A 19,164-nucleotide genomic window follows, 5' to 3' on the forward strand; every position below is an offset into this window, starting at 1 on the left:
CAAACTGGAAACCATCTCGTCATCACTGGTCTGTCCCTTATCACAACTGCTTCAAGACACAACAGCAAATGAATGTATAAACTAGTATTGAGCAGGCCGACTTAATCCAGAGGAAGACTGAATGAACACAGGGAAGAGGAGAATACAGACATACAAATACAGAGAAAAAGATATAATATTTGGCAGTAGTAGTAATAGTAGCAGTTTGGGCATGTCAATTGTCACTTATGCCTTGGTATTTTCTCTTGCGAAACTGAGATAAAAAGTCATGATGGAAAAATGTGCGAGAAAATAAAAAGCCCCATTAAACATTCAAAGAGAGAAATGAGAATGCAAAGAGATTGAGAGTGATGATAATGACTTGAAAGAGAAAATAATGGAAACAGAAATACAGAGGGAGCAAAATAGAAGTAGCAAGTAATGATGCCAAAAAAATGTGAAAAAATAAACGACTTCACTAAATATTCAGAGAGAAAAATGAGAATTGTGAAAATGCAAAGATTGAGAGAGTGATGGAAACGACTTGAAAGAGAAAATGATGGAAACAGAAATCGAAATAGTGAATAATGATGCAAAAAAATGTGAAAAAATAAACGACTTCACTAGATATTCAAAGAGGGAAATGAGATTCGTGATAATGCAAAGGTTGAGAGGTTGATGGTAATAACTTGAAAGAGAAAGTGATGGAAACAGAAATCGAAATAGTGAATAATGATGCAAAAAAATGTGAAAAATAAACGACTTCACTAAATATTCAAAGAGGGAAATGAGATTCGTGATAATGCAAAGGTTGAGAGGTTGATGGTAAGACTGGCACACTGAACCCTTGAGAGAGAAAATAAGAGTAATGCACATTGGGCAGACTGTACCAAGAAGAGCTCACCGCTGAAGGGAATGGGACGAGAGGTGCCGATAACCCTCGCTGAATATATTATAACTGGAAACTCCGTAAAAAAATATTAGTGCCCCCTAAAAACATTTGCCGGTAAAATATATAGAAAAAGGCAAGTTAAAAAAAAGGCAAGGTCAAAGAAGAAATTACTGTTATGTGAAGTTAGCAAAAATTTGTGAAAAAAAGCTCTCCAAACATACCCCACCCCACCCCTATAAAAAAAAATAAAAAAATTACTGCGTGAAGAACTGCGACACAAAATTAGCGACGCCGACCATGATGATGCTGGAGTGTAGGAGGATCTGTGGCGTGCTGAGCCTGTTCTTGGAGTACAGGGCAACCATGTAGGTGAGGCACGGCAGGATGAAGATGTAGGCCAGACCCGCGATGGCCCCGACCCACCTGTCAAGAGGGGGAGGCCAGTGAATGAGCATATCAGTGGAGGTGTCTAGCGTGAAAGTGTGTAGTGTACTGTGTGGTGTAGATGTGTATAGTGTAGTGCAATGGTGCAAGATTGTCGTACTCGGTGCTTATATTTCCCGACTTCCTGCCCCAAAACTATCTCCTGGGCCCTATTAACGAGACTCATTTATAGCTATCATTAAGAGTTAGATCCTGATATCTCTTGGCAATAGTTAGGCGTCAGAACCCGGTAAATACTATGCTCTGAGTACGATAACCTGGCAACGTTGGTATAGTGCAGAGCATGGCTACTCAACTGGTGGCCCGCAGCTCAAATCCAGCCCTTCTGAGTGTTGTAGCTGGACCCCAGGCTCCAGGAGTAGAAAAATATAATTGACCCGATAGCAGCGACGGGCCAAATTTGTGGCTTTACCGTGTAGCAGCGACGGGCCAAATTTGTGGCGTTATCGTGTAGCAGCGACGGGCCAAATTTGTGGCTTTACCGTGTAGCAGCGACGGGCCAAATTTGTGGCTTTACTCTGTAGCGGCGATGGGCCAAATTTGTGCCATGATATAACCCCCCAAAAAATAGATGATGCATAAACTGATCACAAATGCTTTGATATATATTATGAAATGGTTTGTGTAAGTGATGATTTTTTCTCATTTTTCTCGCTTAGAGGGACCATTAAGAAACGTGATCCCCGCTGCTACCGGGTTAAATAACTGTCCTGGTGATGGATTCTTGCGGGTGTATTTCCTGGACTGACTGTAGGGCTTGCAGTGAGTCAAGGAAATACACTTGCAAGAATTTTTCACCAAGACCTTCATGTTATTTAAGTATATTTTTCTACTCCTGGAGCCTGGCATCCAGCTACAGTACTTATTCGGTACCCATTCACTACTGGGTGGACAGGGATGTAGGGTAGCGAAAAAGCCGCCCAAATTTTTCCACTCCGCCTGGGAATCGAACCCGGGCTCTTTCAGTTGTGAGCCAAGTGTGCTAACCACTGCACCACGAAGCCCCACTGCATACATTGGAACTTGTACAGCTGGACCATTACTCATAATTGTTGAGTAGCCGTGATGTGGAACAACAACAACAAGACTAATGGAAACACTTCTGAAATAAGCAATGCTACGAGTTTGTGTGTGTGTGTGTGTGTGTGTGCCTATGGTGTATAGTATGGTATAACCTGCCATTTTTATACTCTTCAGAAATTTGTTTTATAGAATGTTTTAAAGAATTGTCTGTAACTCAGCTCACGCAACTTGAGGCCTGCAAATCACCTGCCCCATAGAGTGTTAATATAAGATAGAAGTATCTCATGACCTGCCTGATGATAGAGCCAATGTTTGGACACAAGATGGCTGCCAGATCAGGACCTGAGAGTGTTAATTAGTTCAAAAGCATCACCTAAACCAGAAGGTAAAATAAGAACATTAAGAAAGAAGAAAAAGAGGAAGAAGATGACAAAGAAGAAAAACAAAAAGAAAAGAAGGAAGGAAAAAAATGGAAAGACAAAAATGAGAACAAAAGGAAAACCAAAACTAAACAAATACAAAAACAAAATAAAAATGACAAACCCACCTGATGATGAAGCCAATGTTGGGGTACAGGATGGCCACCAGGACGGAGAGCGTAATCAAGACAGAGTTCAGCAGGCCGACGCGCCACAGCCTGAACTGGTGGGCCGCCCCGAGGAAGTACGTGAAGAGCTGGTTGCGGATGAAGAAGCCGAGCAGCGGGTACACCGTCAGGATTTGGAAGAACAGGAAGCCTCGCACCACCGCCAGGACGATGTCATGGGGCGGGAAGTTGTCCAGGAAGTTCTGTGGGGGAGGAGGTGTTGATGGGAGGCTTGATAGAGAGAGAGATGGACTGGGACACAAGTTTGAGAGTAAGGCAGATAAACGTTTTGTGAGTGAGAAGGGAGAGAGGAGAAAGGAGAACGAGGAAGAGGAGGGAGAACTAGCAATGGGAGGAGGAGACTTGCTGTAGAGAAATGGACTGAGACACAAGTTCAAGAGTAAGGCAGATAAATGTTTTGTTTGCGAGGATGGAGAGAGGAGGAGGAAGGAGAGAGAGCAGGAGGAACTAGCAATAGGAGGAGACTTACTGTAGAGAAATGACTGGGACACAAGTTCAAGAGTAAGGCAGATAAATATTTTGTTTGCAAGGATGGAGAGAGAGGAGGAAGAAGAGAGAAAGAGAAAGAGCAGGGAGGAACTAGCAATGGGAGGAGACTTGCTGTAGAGAAATGGCTCCAATCACTTACATCCACCACGCAGAACTTGGGCAGCGGGAACGTAGTGTAGAAGAGAACGCCGATGGGGATGTACGTCGCCGCCACCAGGAAATAGGATATGGTCAGATCTCGCACCTGGAAACATAGAAAGGATGAGTGATAAGCTACATGGAAAGAGGGGGGGGAAGAAGGTAAAGTTTTGGGTATGTGGGAAATAGGATATGGTCAGATCTCACACCTGGAAATAGAGAGAATGAATGATTAGCTGCATGCAAAATGGGGGGGGTGGTAAAATTTGGGGTATGTGCAACAGGTGTTTGTTTATATTCCTTGTTTCTAATTCTTGTTTTATTTTGCTGTTTTTCCCGAAGCTGAATTTAGACGAGTTATACCTTTGTGCATTTTAATTTTTTGTGATAGAAGTCTTCATTGTCCGTCTAACTCCACAAAGGACAATGAGGATGTTAAATGAAGGAGGAGGAGGAGGAGAGCAAAGTAGAGAGAAAGAAGAAAAGGAAGGAGAGAAAAAACGAGAAAGGGAGAAAAAGAAAAAAAGGAAAAGAAAAGGAAGAGGATGAAGAAAAGAAGGAAAACAGAAGTCCCTCATCAACCTCATCCTTGTTAATCAATCTCCTTCACCCATTTCAACACAGAAGACTTTACTAAGAGGCTGGCAAGACAAGACAAGACAGGGCGAGTGAGTAGAGGAGAGGAGTCACCTTACTTACATTGTTCTCCTGGTGCCTATTGCCCTGCATGATGGTGACCACGCAGTTATGGATGAAGTACGCCAGAGAGAGAGTCCCGGTGAGGCACATGAAGGAGTTCTGGAAGGGGGAGAGAGGGACGGTTTGATCAGTGGCGGGTAAAAACAGCAACGAGAGACAGAAGACTCTTGAGGTAGTGAACACGATCTCCTTAACCCGGTAGCTGCGGGGATCATGTTTCTTAATGGTCCCTCTAAGCGAGAAAAATGAGAAAAATTCATCACTCATGCAAATCATTTCATAATATATATCAAAGCATTTGTGGTCAGATTTTGTATCATCTGTTTTGGGGGGGTTATTTCATGGCAAAAATTTGGCCCGTTGCTGCTACACGGTAAAGCCACAAATTTGGTCTGTCGCTGCTACCGGGTTAAGACACCAAAACTACAATGAAGGAATTTAGGAAGGGAGACAGAAACAGTTTGACCCCTTGACTGTGAATTTCCTACAAGAAGACCTCACCAAGATACAGGAATGGAACAAAAAGTGGCTGCTACAATTCAATGAAGAAAAATGTAAAGTCCTGCACCTTGGGAGGGTAAATCCAGCATACCAATACCACATGGGAAAACACTCCACTATCCACCACAGAGGCAGAGAAAAACCTGGGACTATATGTTATCAGGCTACCAGTGAAGGGATATCCAGCACACCAATACCACATGGGAAACACTCCACTATCCACCACAGAGGCAGAGAAAAACCTGGGACTATATGTTACCAGGCTACCAGTGAAGGGATATCCAGCACACCAATACCACATGGGAAACACTCCACTATCCACCACGGAGGCAGAGAAAGACCTGGGAGTATATGTTACCAGGCTACCAGTGAAGACCAAATCCGTGCCAATTGCAGCGGACAGGTTAAGACACCAAAACTAAGATGAAGGAGTTTCAGAAGGGAGACAGAAACAGTTTAATCAATGACGAGTGGAACAGCAGCAAGGAGAGTGGCCTGAACGAGAGCTGTGACAGAAGACTTATGAGAGATAGTGAATGCAATCTCCCTCAGGACGCCTAAACTCCAATAGTGTGCAGAGTGACCACCTTTGAACACTGTGGTTATCAGGGACCCACAGCCTCAGTGACTCACCTTGAAGAGAGGGACGTAGAGGGGGTCAGCAGTGTCCGAGAAGTTGATGTTGATGCCCCAGACGGCTGCCTTGGAGATGACGAAGAGGTACATCACCATTACTGAGATTGCTCCTGCGGGTGAAGAAAAAAAGAGAATGAGTTGTGGAGGTGATATAGATGACGGTAAATGTAAAGAATAATGTAAACAAGCAACAGGAAATCCAAAAAAATTATCTAAACAACAAATCTGAAGGCGATATGAAAACCTGGCATCCGTGACCATGATGGGAAGTGTATGAATATAATAGAACAGACATTGTGTAGCTACTCAACAGAGGACGCAAAGCAAAACAAAGCAATATAAAAAAAGAGAGAACTACAACTTGAAACACACACACACACACACACACAAATAGAAAATAAAAATAAAATAAAGCTCCTTCAGAAATAGACAAAATAAATCAAGAATATGAATCAGAAGGCAAAAAAAATCAAGAAAAATTAATGACTTTCAAGAACATCAATGACAAGGCTATTACTATTATTACTACTACTACTACTACTACTACAAGGCCTTCTACTACTACTACTACTACTGCTACTGCTACCACCGCCACCACCACCATGACTATCACTGCTACTACCCTACATCCTCAGTACCATACCCAGCTGGCCCTCCCTCCCTCCCTCTCCCCCTCACCAAGAGAGTTGAAGTAGGTGAAGATCTTTGCGTCCCGGAGGTTGAGGAGGAAGATGAAGGGGATGATGAGGTAGATGGGCACGGTGAGGTCCTGTTGCCACCACCTGTGGAAGCCCGAGGGGTCCGGCTGGGCCACGGAGCTGGTCTTGCTGGTGATGTTGGGAGGACACAGGAGGTGGCTGGAGTTGTCGTGGATTTCGCCGTTGATTGCGTCTGTGTGGAGGAAGGAAAAGGAACAGCGATATTATTATTATTTCTTTTTTTTTTACAGTAAGGTATAGCTTCCTCCTGAAATGGACCCCTCTTTTGGCCACCTCCTTGGATTCTTTCTAGGAACAGCGAGTAGTGTTTTTTTATTATTGTTGTTTCCTTTTTTTGTGCCCTTGAGCTGCCTCCTTTGTTGTAAAAAAAAAAAAAATAAATAAATAAATAAATAAATAAATAAATAAATAAATGAGAACAAAAAAGCCCACTAACCACACCTCCTATATAAGAAGGTATAAAAGAGAGGTCAATTTCAGGTTGATACTGTTCTGAAGGTCAAGTCAGAGGAAAGAGGAAATACAAACAAAGGAAGACTGTTCTAGAGTTTACCAGTGGAAGGTTATGAAAGAATGAAGATGCTGGTTAACTCTTGCATAAGGGATTTGGACAGTATAGGGATGAGCAAGAGTAGAAAGTCGTGTGCAGCGGGGCCACGGGAGGGGAGAAGGCATGGAGTTAGCAAGTTCAGAAGAGCAGTCTGCATGAAAGTATCAGTAGAAGATAGAGAGGCAACATGGCGGTGGAATTCCAGAGGTAGAGGACTGCTAGTAAGAGGAGTTGAGGGGATGAAGACCCTTTGCCTCCACTCCGTCTGGCAGAGCTGTGTGAGTGGAGCCCCGACACTCATGAGATGCATACTCCATAAGAGGACGGACAAGGCCCCTGTATATGGACAGTGTCTGAGGGGGGGAAAAGAACTGGTGGGGATGATACAGAATGCCCAACCTTGAGGAAGCTGATTTAGTAAGAGATGTGAAGATTCCAGTTAAGATTTTGAGTTATGGATAGACCGAGGATGTTATTGCAGAAGAGGATAACAGCCGAGTGTTATCATAGAATGCATCCAAGGGAGAATGTCCACTTGAGATGTCGCTAAAAGAATCCATGTTTTTTTTATTATTACAACAAAGGAGACAGCTCAAAGGCACACAAAAAAAGGAAACAATAATAAAAAAGCCCGCTACTCGCTGCTCCTATAAATAGAAAGAATGAGAAAAAACAAAGATAAAACAATGAAAACAAACCACAAATGAAACCCACCAAAGATGACCTCCCCCGTGTTGAAAAGGAAGTTTGACATGAGGACCCAGTACACGACCTGAGCGCCCACCAGGGTCAGCACGGAGAAGGTCACGCTGAGGCCCTCCGTGACCCGGCCCAGCGTCCCGCCCAGCAGCTGTTGACACACCTGACTCAGCTCCTGCGACGGGCCCTCCAAGCCTGCACAGGGGGGAGGTAGTCAGCACTCAGCACTTGGGATATTACTAAAAGAATCCGTAAAAAAATATAAAACAACGAAAACAAAGCACAAATGAAACCCACCATGATCTCTCTCTCTCTCTCTCTCTCTCTCTCTCTCTCTCTCATATGTGGTAACTCATTTATCCTTATTCAGTAGTTTTCATTTATTCCTTCTCTCATTTCTGCTCATTCTGTAACCCTTTTTTATTCCTTTTCATTCCTTATTTATTTCACAATTATTCCTTTCCTCATTCACCCTTTATTTCAACACTTATAAGAACCTAATTAATCTCCTTTCGGCCTTTGGAAAAAGCAGATGTGAGGGGCGGAACCATCTAAGAATACAAGCCAAAGACATTTATGCCAGCAAGTTGTATCATTGAAGGAAGGGCTGCATTACCTTACCCATAGTTTTCTGCAGCGTGAGAAGTCGCGTGGCCGTGTAGAGAGCAATGCCGGCCATGAGCAGCATGATGAAGATGCCGCCCACGAAGCCCGCCTGGCCGAACGCCCACGGCATGGTCATGAGGGAGGTGCCCATCATGGTGTTCCAGATGGCAATGCTGCAGGGACAAGGGTGTGCTTTAGGCAGTGGTCCTCTTTGGCTGGCTTCAAGGGTATGGGATATGGGGGCTGCCACTACTGCTGCTGCTACTACTACTACTACTACTACTACTACTATTACAACCACTTTAGTCCTACTACTAAGAGGCAAGATTTAACCCCTTGACTGCGGAACTCCCTACAAGAAGACCTCACCAAGCTATGGGAGTGGAGCAAAAAGTGGCTGCTACAGTTCAATGAAGAAAAATGTCAAGTCCTGCACCTTGGGAGGGAGTATCTAGCATATCTACCAATACCACATGGGAAACACTCCACTATCCACCACAGAGGCAGAGAAAGACCTGGGACTATATGTTACCAGGATACCAGTGAAAGCCAAATCCATGACAATGACAGCCGAGGGGTTAAAGGGTGTCAAGGGTTAAGGTATTGTTCTAGCTATTACCACTGTCCCCAGAGATACCTATCAACCATACAAGATCAAGGGGAGGGGCCGTTACAAAGGCAATCCCTTCGAACAGAACAGAACTAAATTAAACTAAACTAAAGTGAAGTGAACTGCCTGGAAGCATTACTAACATGGTGATGTGTGAGGCCTGCTTCCCGTCAGCATCAGGAACGTGGCCGGGAATGTACGGGAGGAAGAGTTCTCGGGGCACGATGTGATCTGGGATGAAATAATAAATGATCACAATGAAGATACTAAGATAAGTTTTGATATTGAGATAAATTTTGATACTGCTAAGTCTAAATGGTCAGGAATTACTGGAGAAAGGGAAAAGTGAAAATGATGGAAATGAGACTTGAAACAATAAATGATCACAATGAAGATACTAAGATAAGTTTTGATAATGAGATAAATTTTGATACTGCTAAGTCTAAATGGTCAGGAATTACTGGAGAAAGGGAAAAGTGAAAATGATGGAAATGAGACTTGAAACAATAAATGATCACAATGAAGATAGATACTACTGAGATAAATATTGATACATTTAAGATAAATGGTTTGTAATTACTGGAAAAGAGGAAAAATTGATGAAAATGTGACAACAAACAATAAATGATCACAATGAAGATACTGAGAGAACTCGTGATACTGCTAAGATAAATTTTGATACCACTGAGATATTGATACTGTTAAGATAAGTGGTTCAGAATTAGTGGTAAAGTGGAAAAATGAAATTGATGAAAATATGACTACAAACAATAAATAATCACAATGAAGATACTGAGAGAACTCGTGATACTGCTAAGATAAATTTTGATACCACTGAGATATTGATACTGTTAAGATAAGTGGTTCAGAATTACTGGTAAAGTGGAAAAATTAAATTGATGAAAATCCGATTATGAACAATAAATGATCACGATGAAGACACTGAGAGAACTCTTGATAATGCTAAGATAAATTTTCATATTACCGAGATCAATTTTGAGAATCAGACATTAGAGATAAACTGCAAATCTGCTGGAAAGGAAGACGGGACAGATGCATGATTGGCGTTTAATAAAGACACGGGTGAGAAAATAAGCGAAACAAATGAGTGAAAGAAAGTAGGAGTGCAGAATGTTTACATCAGGTGAAAAAACAAAGTATTAGTAAAGATGATTTGAAGAGTAGAAAGCATTTGTGTGAGTAAGTATAGGAGACAAATAAAAGGATTGTAAGAAGAACGTGGACCTACTGTATGAAGAGGCGAACAAGACTGTACTTCTGCCTTAACCCTTTCAATACGATGACCCCTACGTAGGCGTCATGAAGCCCCAGTAGCATATACGATGACGCCTACGTTGGCGTCATATTTCTATTCTGTTTCTTCTTGTATTGAGTTGTCCCGTACTTTGTGTTGGTTACTAAGTAAAGACGCCGTATGCTGTCCTTGAAATCCTATTGCTCCTCCCACCATCCTTGTTCCCACCAATCACAAAAAATGAGCTACAGTATGCACCGCCTTCTTCCCGCCTTGTGTCTAAAATTAGGAAGTCTCATTGGCTCTCTCTCTCTCTCTCTCTCTCTCTCTCTCTCTCTCTCAGACACCGAGGGGTCGACACCATCACATCTCGCCAACGTTGCCAGATTGCCGTACTCAGCCTCCTACTTTTGCCGATTTCCGACCCAAAAACTGCCTCCTCAACCCCAATAACTGCCTATATAAATGGATATCGGTAAAATAATTAATTATTGGTGTCTTTTGGCAATTGCTATGGCTCAGAAATAGGTAAATACGAGGCTCTGAGTACGATAATCTGGCAACGGTGCGTCTCGCCCACCTCTCTCTCTCTCTCCCAGACACCAAGGTGCCAACACCACCACTCCTTGCCTATCTCTCTCTCTCTCTCTCACACACACACACACACACACACACATACATTGTCTGTGATGACAAAGGAGTATCTGGCAGCTCTCTGACTGATGATAACAGAGTTGTATTTGCTGATAATTTCTTGACATTCTTCCTCCTCTACACAATCATCTGCTTTCTCTATTTCTTTCCCCCTTGCCCCTTTCTCCCCTTTCTTTATTTCGCTTTTTTTTATTTCGCGTTGATGCAATTTATATTATGCATAGCAGGTATATGTTGACTCGTCGTGTCTGCTGCTTTGCAAATACAGGATACATGTAATGAGGGCTTTCAGCAGCATAATATACGGAGGCGACAAGCAGATACATGCCGGCTCAGGTTTCCCGCGCGTGGCCGTGCACGCCGTATATCAGCCAGGCAGGCTTTTTGAACATCCAGCGCAAAGGGGTTAAAGGGCTATTACACTGGGCAAATTTTCCGTGGATCTTCAGTCAAACCACGATTCCGCTAGCGTGGTTCTCATTTGTTTCTTGTTATTGCTGCTGCTGATGATGGTGAGTAATACCGTCGTCCTTCGGTGAAATCTACCGTAGCTTTGGAAGATTGTGGACATTGGACACGCCAGCGGAAATCATGATTTGACTGAAGATCCACGGAAAATTTGCCCAGTGTAATAGCCCCTTTAGTGAGTGTTGAGGTGCACAAAATGGTGGCCGAGTATGTTTTAAAATGAGTCAATCATGTTGCACTGATGAAGGATGAAGTGAAGAAAAAACTGAAGTCAGCTCCTACAGCTTGGCCCCCCTACCAGAGCTTGGTCACCCGGTGGGGCATCAGCGCGTAGCCGGGAGTAATATCTGTAGCGGTTGTAGAGATGTGTGTCGCCGATGTTCCTGTCCGGCGGCGGCTGCGTGCGGACGGACTCACTGGTGGCCACGGCATGGTGGAACGGGCGTCTGCCGGCACACACGTTATCATTATCATTTTTTTCTTATTATTTATTTTACAGCATGGGAGGCAGCAGTAATGGCACCTGTCACACATTGTTATCACTAAAAAATAACTTCTAATTAAACTAAAAAAAATAACAAATCTAACTAAACTAAATATAATCTGACCTGACTTGACCTGACCTAACCTACCCTAACAAATGCAAAAAAACAATAACAGCAACAAAATAATTTAACCTAACCTAATAAGGGAAAAAAAACTAACCTAATGAGGCATAAAAATAAAATAAAAAATCTAACCTAACTTGACCTAACCTAACAAAGCTAAAAAAAAGAAAAAAAAATGCAACAAAAAATCTAACCTAACCTGAGCTAAAAAAAAAAAAAAAAACAAAAAAAGAAAAAAAAAAGGCCCGCTAGATGCTGCTCCAACAAAACTAAAAAGGAATGAGATGCCAGAAGAGAGGAGGAGAGGTGCATTATTATCATTGTTATTGAGGTCCATGAAAGAGCATCACAGGAAAGTCCACACTAATATAGACCTTAACCCAGTACCAGCGACGGGCCAAATTTGTGGCTTTACCGTGTACCAGTGACGGGCTAAATTTTTACCACGATATAAACCCCAAAAATAACTCATTGATTCACTTAACCCAGTAGCAGCAACGGGCCAAATTTGTGGCTTTACCGTGTACCAGTGACGGGCCAAATTTTTACCACAATATAAACCCCAAAAATAATTCATTGATTCACTTAACCCAGTAGCAGCGACGGACCAAATTTGTGGCTTTACAATGTACCAGCGACGGGCCAAATTTTTACCACGATATAAACCCCAAAAAATAGATGATGCATAAACTGATCACAAATATGCGTTGATATATATTCTGAAATGGTTTGCATGAGGGATGATTTTTTTTTCATTATTCTCGCTTAGAGGAGCCTTTAAGAAACATGATCCCTGCAGCTATCTCGTTAACACAGTCCCCTCGATGAAAAAATTGGACTGTGGCAGGAAAGTAAAGAAGAATAAAAAAGGGGAGGAAGGGGGGACAAAAACTATACCTAATGAGCTAACAGTTATACATTGATCTAAACACAGCCATTACATACATATTACAGGAATAGAGAAGGCTTTGAACACCTCTTTCTGGGACTTATATCTCACAGGAATATAGAAGGCTTTGAACACCTCTTTCTGGGACTTATATCTCACAGGAATATAGAAGGCTTTGAACACCTCTTTCTGGGACTTATATCTCACAGGAATATAGAAGGCTTTGAACACCTCTTTCTGGGACTTATATCTCACAGGAATAGAGAAGGCCTTGAACACCTCTTTCTGGGACTTATATCTCACAGGAATAGAGAAGGCATTGAACACCTCTTTCTGGGACTTATATCTCACAGGAATAGAGAAGGCTTTGAACACCTCTTTCTGGGACTTATATCTCACAGGAATAGAGAAGGCTTTGAACACCTCTTTCTGGGACTTATATCTCACAGGAATAGAGAAGCCTTGAACACCTCTTTCTGGGACTTATATCTCACAGGAATAGAGAAGGCTTTGAACACCTCTTTCTGGGACTTATATCTCACAGGAACAGAGAAGGCTTTGAACACCTCTTTCTGGGACTTATATCTCACAGGAATAGAGAAGGCTTTGAACACCTCTTTCTGGGACTTATATCTCACAGGAATAGAGAAGGCTTTGAACACCTCTTTCTGGGACTTATATCTCACAGGAATAGAGAAGGCTTTGAACACCTCTTTCTGGGACTTATATCTCACAGGAATAGAGAAGGCTTTGAACACCTCTTTCTGGGACTTATATCTCACAGGAATAGAGAAGGCTTTGAACACCTCTTTCTGGGACTTATATCTTACAGGAATATAGAAGGCTTTGAATACCTCTTTCTGGGACTTATATCTCACAGGAATAGAGAAGGCTTTGAACACCTCTTTCTGGGACTTATATCTCACAGGAATATAGAAGGCTTTGAACACCTCTTTCTGGGACTTATATCTCACAGGAACAGAGAAGGCCTTGAACACCTCTTTCTGGGACTTATATCTCACAGGAATAGAGAAGGCCTTGAACACCTCTTTCTGGGACTTATATCTCACAGGAACAGAGAAGGCCTTGAACACCTCTTTCTGGGACTTATATCTCACAGGAATAGAGAAGGCCTTGAACACCTCTTTCTGGGACTTATATCTCACAGGAATAGAGAAGGCCTTGAACACCTCTTTCTGGGACTTATATCTCACAGGAACAGAGAAGGCTTTGAACACCTCTTTCTGGGACTTATATCTCACAGGAATAGAGAAGGCTTTGAACACCTCTTTCTGGGACTTATATCTCACAGGAATAGAGAAGGCTTTGAACACCTCTTTCTGGGACTTATATCTCACAGGAATATAGAAGGCTTTGAATACCTCTTTCTGGGACTTATATCTTACAGGAATATAGAAGGCTTTGAATACCTCTTTCTGGGACTTATATCTCACAGGAATATAGAAGGCTTTGAACACCTCTTTCTGGGACTTATATCTCACAGGAATATAGAAGGCTTTGAATACCTCTTTCTGGGACTTATATCTCACAGGAATAGAGAAGGCTTTGAACACCTCTTTCTGGGACTTATATCTCACAGGAATATAGAAGGCTTTGAATACCTCTTTCTGGGACTTATATCTTACAGGAATATAGAAGGCCTTGAACACCTCTTTCTGGGACTTATATCTCACAGGAATAGGGAAGGCTTTGAATACCTCTTTCTGGGACTTATATCTCACAGGAATAGAGAAGGCTTTGAATACCTCTTTCTGGGACTTATATCTCACAGGAATATAGAAGGCTTTGAACACCTCTTTCTGGGACTTATATCTCACAGGAATAGAGAAGGCTTTGAACACCTCTTTCTGGGACTTATATCTCACAGGAATAGAGAAGGCTTTGAACACCTCTTTCTGGGACTTATATCTCACAGGAATAGAGAAGGCTTTGAACACCTCTTTCTGGGACTTATATCTCACAGGAATAGAGAAGGCTGTGAACACCTCTTTCTGGGACTTATATCTCACAGGAATAGAGAAGGCTTTGAACACCTCTTTCTGGGACTTATATCACACAGGAATAGAGAAGGCTTTGAACACCTCTTTCTGGGACTTATATCTCACAGGAATAGAGAAGGCTTTGAACACCTCTTTCTGGGACTTATATCTCACAGGAATAGAGAAGGCTTTGAACACCTCTTTCTGGGACTTATATCTCACAGGAATAGAGAAGGCTGTGAACACCTCTTTCTGGGACTTATATCTCATAGGAATAGAGAAGGCTTTGAACACCTCTTTCTGGGACTTATATCTCACAGGAATAGAGAAGGCTTTGAACACCTCTTTCTGGGACTTATATCTCACAGGAATAGAGGAGGCTTTGAACACCTCTTTCTGGGACTTAACTCCCAATATACGACATAAATAATGATATTAGTCTAACTTCAATTTATTTTTACTACTGCTACCAAAATCATAGTGCTCCAGACTCCCCTCTCTCTAGCATATATATATATACTACAAATGTTCATCTAAGTTCACAATAGTTTTCTCTTCCTATAGCTTCTTTGTGGGACTTTATCGTTATGTATTCTGCGACATAAAATTAATGCTATCAGTCTATATAATTCTACTATCACTGCCATTCCTGTTATGATTATGGTACTCCACACTCCTCTATAGTATATCACAAAACTTCTTCTAAGAATAGTCGGACGTTACTTATTTAATTTTACTTTTACCATTATCCCTGTCAAAATCATGGTACTCTGGCTCCCTTCTCTGTAGCATATATGGCAGAAAATTCATCTTAATTTGCCATAGTTTTCCCTCCCTTTCAACCCTGACTCTACCATAGTCCCCCCTAACCTACCTGTTTGGCTTGTTTTCAGCCGTGTAAGGTGAGGGGCCACTGCGCGCCGTCCAGGAGGTGCCGTACAGCCTGCAACACAACACAAGGCAAGGTTAAGTCTGGGGCGCCAGCTGCTGCTCTTTTGAATGGTGAGTGTTATGCAGAACTGTATGTAATAGTGGGAGGGAGGCTAGGACAGTCCTACAATTGTTATTACTATTACTATTATTATTATTATTATTATTATTATTACAAAGGATGTTAGGCAAGAAGACATACACTGTTAACTAGCATGCCATGAATAGGCTTGTTACTAATGCCTTTAACAACACTATACACCAGTGGGTCGCAGAGGTTGGCTAGAAGGAAACAGCTTGGGAGAATAATTTTTATAGCTAATCGCTTTGAAATTTTCGTTGCTTTTATTCTTCTGGTGTTGTGTGCTTCTGCTGGTGAATGTTAACCCGGTAGCAGCGACGGGCCAAATTTGTGGCTTCACCGTGTACCAGCGACGGGCCAAATTTGTAGCTTTACCGTGTCCCAGCGACCAGCCAAATTTTTGCCATGATATAAACCCCCCAAAATAAATGATGCATAAACTGGTCACAAATGTGTTAATATATACGTATTATGAAATGGTTTGCGTGAGTGATGATTTTCTTTTCATTTTCTCGTTTAGAGGGGCCTTTAAGAAACGTGATCTCCGCAGCTACCGGGTTAAGGGGAACATCAGGGCATCTTTTGGTCTGGTTATATGTAAAAATTTGTGTAATAAAAAAATGTGTAAGATAAACTACTGATATCATGGGGGGTTGTGTGCTTCAAGATTTTGGTAAAAGGTTTGTGAGTGTAAGAACATTGGTAACCACTGCTATACACTCTTACATATTACTACAAGGGGCACAGGATTAACAAGCATGCCGGGTCCTTCACTTACCCCACAAAGGAGGGCGAGGGGCGCAGGAGTGGCGTGCGCTCGTTGCTGAACCGCGGGAAGGAACTGGAGATGGGGATGATACCTCTCGCTCTGCTCTGTCCCTCCCTGTCACCCTCCACCACTGCCGTTGGTTCGTCTGTCCTCTCCTCCTCCTCCTCCTGTTGTAGCAGCCCTTCCTCCTGCACCCCCGTCACGTCACCTTCTGGCGCCTCCTCAATCTCCCCCACGACATAGAATTTCTCATTTGTGTCAGTCATCTTCTCATGTTTATCCATAACAGCTGGGAAGGGAAATGGTTGCTGGTTAGGCTTCTGTGCTGGGGTGAACCTGGTCTTTGGAAACTGATTATTTTTTGTTGTGGATGAATCTGGTCTTCCTGGTCTTTGGAAACTGGTTATTTTTTGTTGTGGATGAATCTGGTCTTCCTGGTCTTTGGTAACTGGTTATTTTTTGTTGTGGATGAATCTGGTCTTCCTGGTCTTTGGAAACTGGTTATTTTTTGTTGTGGATGAATCTGGTCTTCCTGGTCTTTGGAAACTGGCTATTTTTTGTTGTGGATGAATCTGGTCTTCCTGGTCTTTGGAAACTGGCTATTTTTTGTTGTGGATGAATCTGGTCTTCCTGGTCTTTGGAAACTGGCTATTTTTTGTTGTGGATGAATCTGGTCTTCCTGGTCTTTGGAAACTGGTTATTTTTTGTTGTGGATGAATCTGGTCTTCCTGGTCTTTGGAAACTGGTTATTTTTTGTTGTGGATGAATCTGGTCTTCCTGGTCTTTGGTAACTGGTAATTTTTTGTTGTGGATGAATCTGGTCTTCCTGGTCTTTGGTAACTGGTAATTTTTTGTTGTGGATGAACCTGGTCTTTGGTACCTAACTGGTTTTTTTTTGTTGTGGATGAACCTGGTCTTTGGAAACTAGTTATTTTTTGTTGTGGATGAACCTGGTCTTTGGTACCTAACTGGGTTTTTTTTGTTGTGGATGAACCTGGTCTTTGGAAACTAGTTATTTTTTGTTGTGGATGAACCTGGTCTTTGGTACCTAACTGGTTATTTTTTGCTGTGGATGAACCTGGTCTTTGGTACTTAACTGGTTATTTTTTGCTGTGGATGAACCTGGTCTTTGGTACCTAACTGGTTATTTTTTGCTGTGGATGAACCTGGTCTTTGGAAACTAGTTATTTTTTGTTATGGATGAACCTGGTCTTCCCGGTCTTTGGAAACTAGTTATTTTTTGTTGTGGATGAACCTGGTCTTTGGAAACTAGTTATTTTTTGTTATGGATGAACCTGGTCTTCCCGATCTTTGGAAACTAGTTATTTTTTGTTGTGGGTGAACCTGGTCTTCCTGGTCTTTGGTAACCGGTCATTTTAAGTTACGAACATCTTTTTTAACTTACCAACCCCTGCTGTCTAACACAATCAACCTAAGGATAGGAAAATGTCTTTTCAGCCCAATCTACCCAAAAGACCCCCAATGTACTACACTACAATGTCTCTTTTAATCCTGCCTCCTGGAGAGACAAGTCCCAAAACCATCAACACAAACTAAAGGAGAGATCACAGGCCAGGTGCTCCCTCGCCTCTACTGCACTTGCCACAGAACACAAGTTGAAGCAGCCGGTCAACGCCTGTGATCCATTCATGTCTCAAGTTTTACCAACGAGGGACCGAGACTCTTCAGATGCCTGCCCAAAGACGAAGCCCCTATCCTACACCCCCTCACTCCATGGGGCGTAGAGTAACTCCCTCCCTCACCAGCTAAACCATATGAGGGGTGCAGCACAGTGTGGGGGCGGGGGACTACCAAGACGACCGTGCTGACCCGTGACCGTCACCTAAAACTAAGACAAGACTCAATTGATAGATTGGACAAAAACCATGGCGCCGCAACTGCACTGGACATGTGGCACCAAATAAAATGACCTTGGATAAAATCATAAAATTGTACAAAAATAATAATATTCATAAAATTATAAGACATTACTGGAGTCCAGACGTCTTTCAACCCCAATGATCATCAGGGTTCTGGCAGCCACACAGCCCTCACCCTGCACCACTGAGCCACAAAATACCTTATAAACTGGTCTATGGTCTCTATTTTAGCCCCAGCCAAGCCTTAACCCGCGGTGGCTGAACGGATAGAGAGACGGCCTCGCGTTCAGGAGGACGCGAGTTCAATCCCCGACTGGTGCCACCAAGCTGGGATTTTTCAGCCGCCACTGAGTGGCTTAAAACTACCCACATGCTGTCCAGAAGACCACCTATCAACCTGGATTCTAGATTCTAGGATCAAAGATGAGCTCCGGGAGGGCAGCATGAGCCAATGAAAGATGGCACCACTATAAACACTAGCCTGCGCCAGAACGGGCTGGGCCGACCATCAGAACCCACCGGAAAGAAGCCTTGGACCGACCATCAGGATCCACCGGGAAGAAGCCTACCGGCGCAATAGGCCGCGACGTAAAAAAAAAAAAAAATAAAGAATAAAAAAAAAACACTAGCACAGATGCACCACTAAGCCACAAAGCCACGAAATACCTTGAAATACCTCATACACTACCGTCTTTTTAAATCTTGAGGTTCCCAGACGTGCCACAACCCGCACCACTAGCACAGAACACTGGGCTCGAGTTTTTCACTCCTGCCTCTGCGCCACTAAAGCATTGAGCCACAAAATACCTCACCACTGCTCCCTACCAGCCTCAAGGTCCCCGCCAGGCCCCGACCCGCCCCAGTGTGTGGGACCCAGCGCTAATCTCCAGGATGACATCACCGCTGGGCTGGACAACAGGGGCTCTCATGCCGTGACCTTTGACCTTCACGCAGCTGGTGGGGGGGCCCCGTGCCTGCCCGTGGCGTCCCCGGGGGGGGCTGACCTGTGTGGCGATGAGTGGGGTCCGTGTGCGCCG

General features: G+C 43.0%; 1 protein-coding gene across 1 annotated transcript; it reads right to left on the reverse strand.

Moving 5' to 3' along the window:
- Nucleotides 1–654: 654 nt before the first annotated feature.
- Nucleotides 655–17,157, reverse strand: LOC126995814 (sodium-coupled neutral amino acid transporter 9-like). The gene is made up of 12 exons (XM_050855667.1): nt 16,257–17,157; nt 15,341–15,409; nt 11,267–11,415; nt 8,736–8,832; nt 7,998–8,155; nt 7,392–7,571; nt 6,087–6,299; nt 5,406–5,518; nt 4,272–4,370; nt 3,574–3,678; nt 2,886–3,127; nt 655–1,294 (listed from the first exon to the last, which is right to left on the reverse strand). The coding sequence occupies exons 1-12, from the start codon at nt 16,529–16,531 to the stop codon at nt 1,126–1,128; spliced, it is 1,869 nt and encodes a 622-aa protein (XP_050711624.1). The 5' UTR covers nt 16,532–17,157; the 3' UTR covers nt 655–1,125.
- Nucleotides 17,158–19,164: the final 2,007 nt, after the last annotated feature.

The sequence above is a fragment of the Eriocheir sinensis genome, chromosome 9 (genome assembly GCF_024679095.1).
Source record: "Eriocheir sinensis breed Jianghai 21 chromosome 9, ASM2467909v1, whole genome shotgun sequence".
Classification (NCBI taxonomy): Eukaryota; Metazoa; Arthropoda; class Malacostraca; order Decapoda; family Varunidae; genus Eriocheir; species Eriocheir sinensis.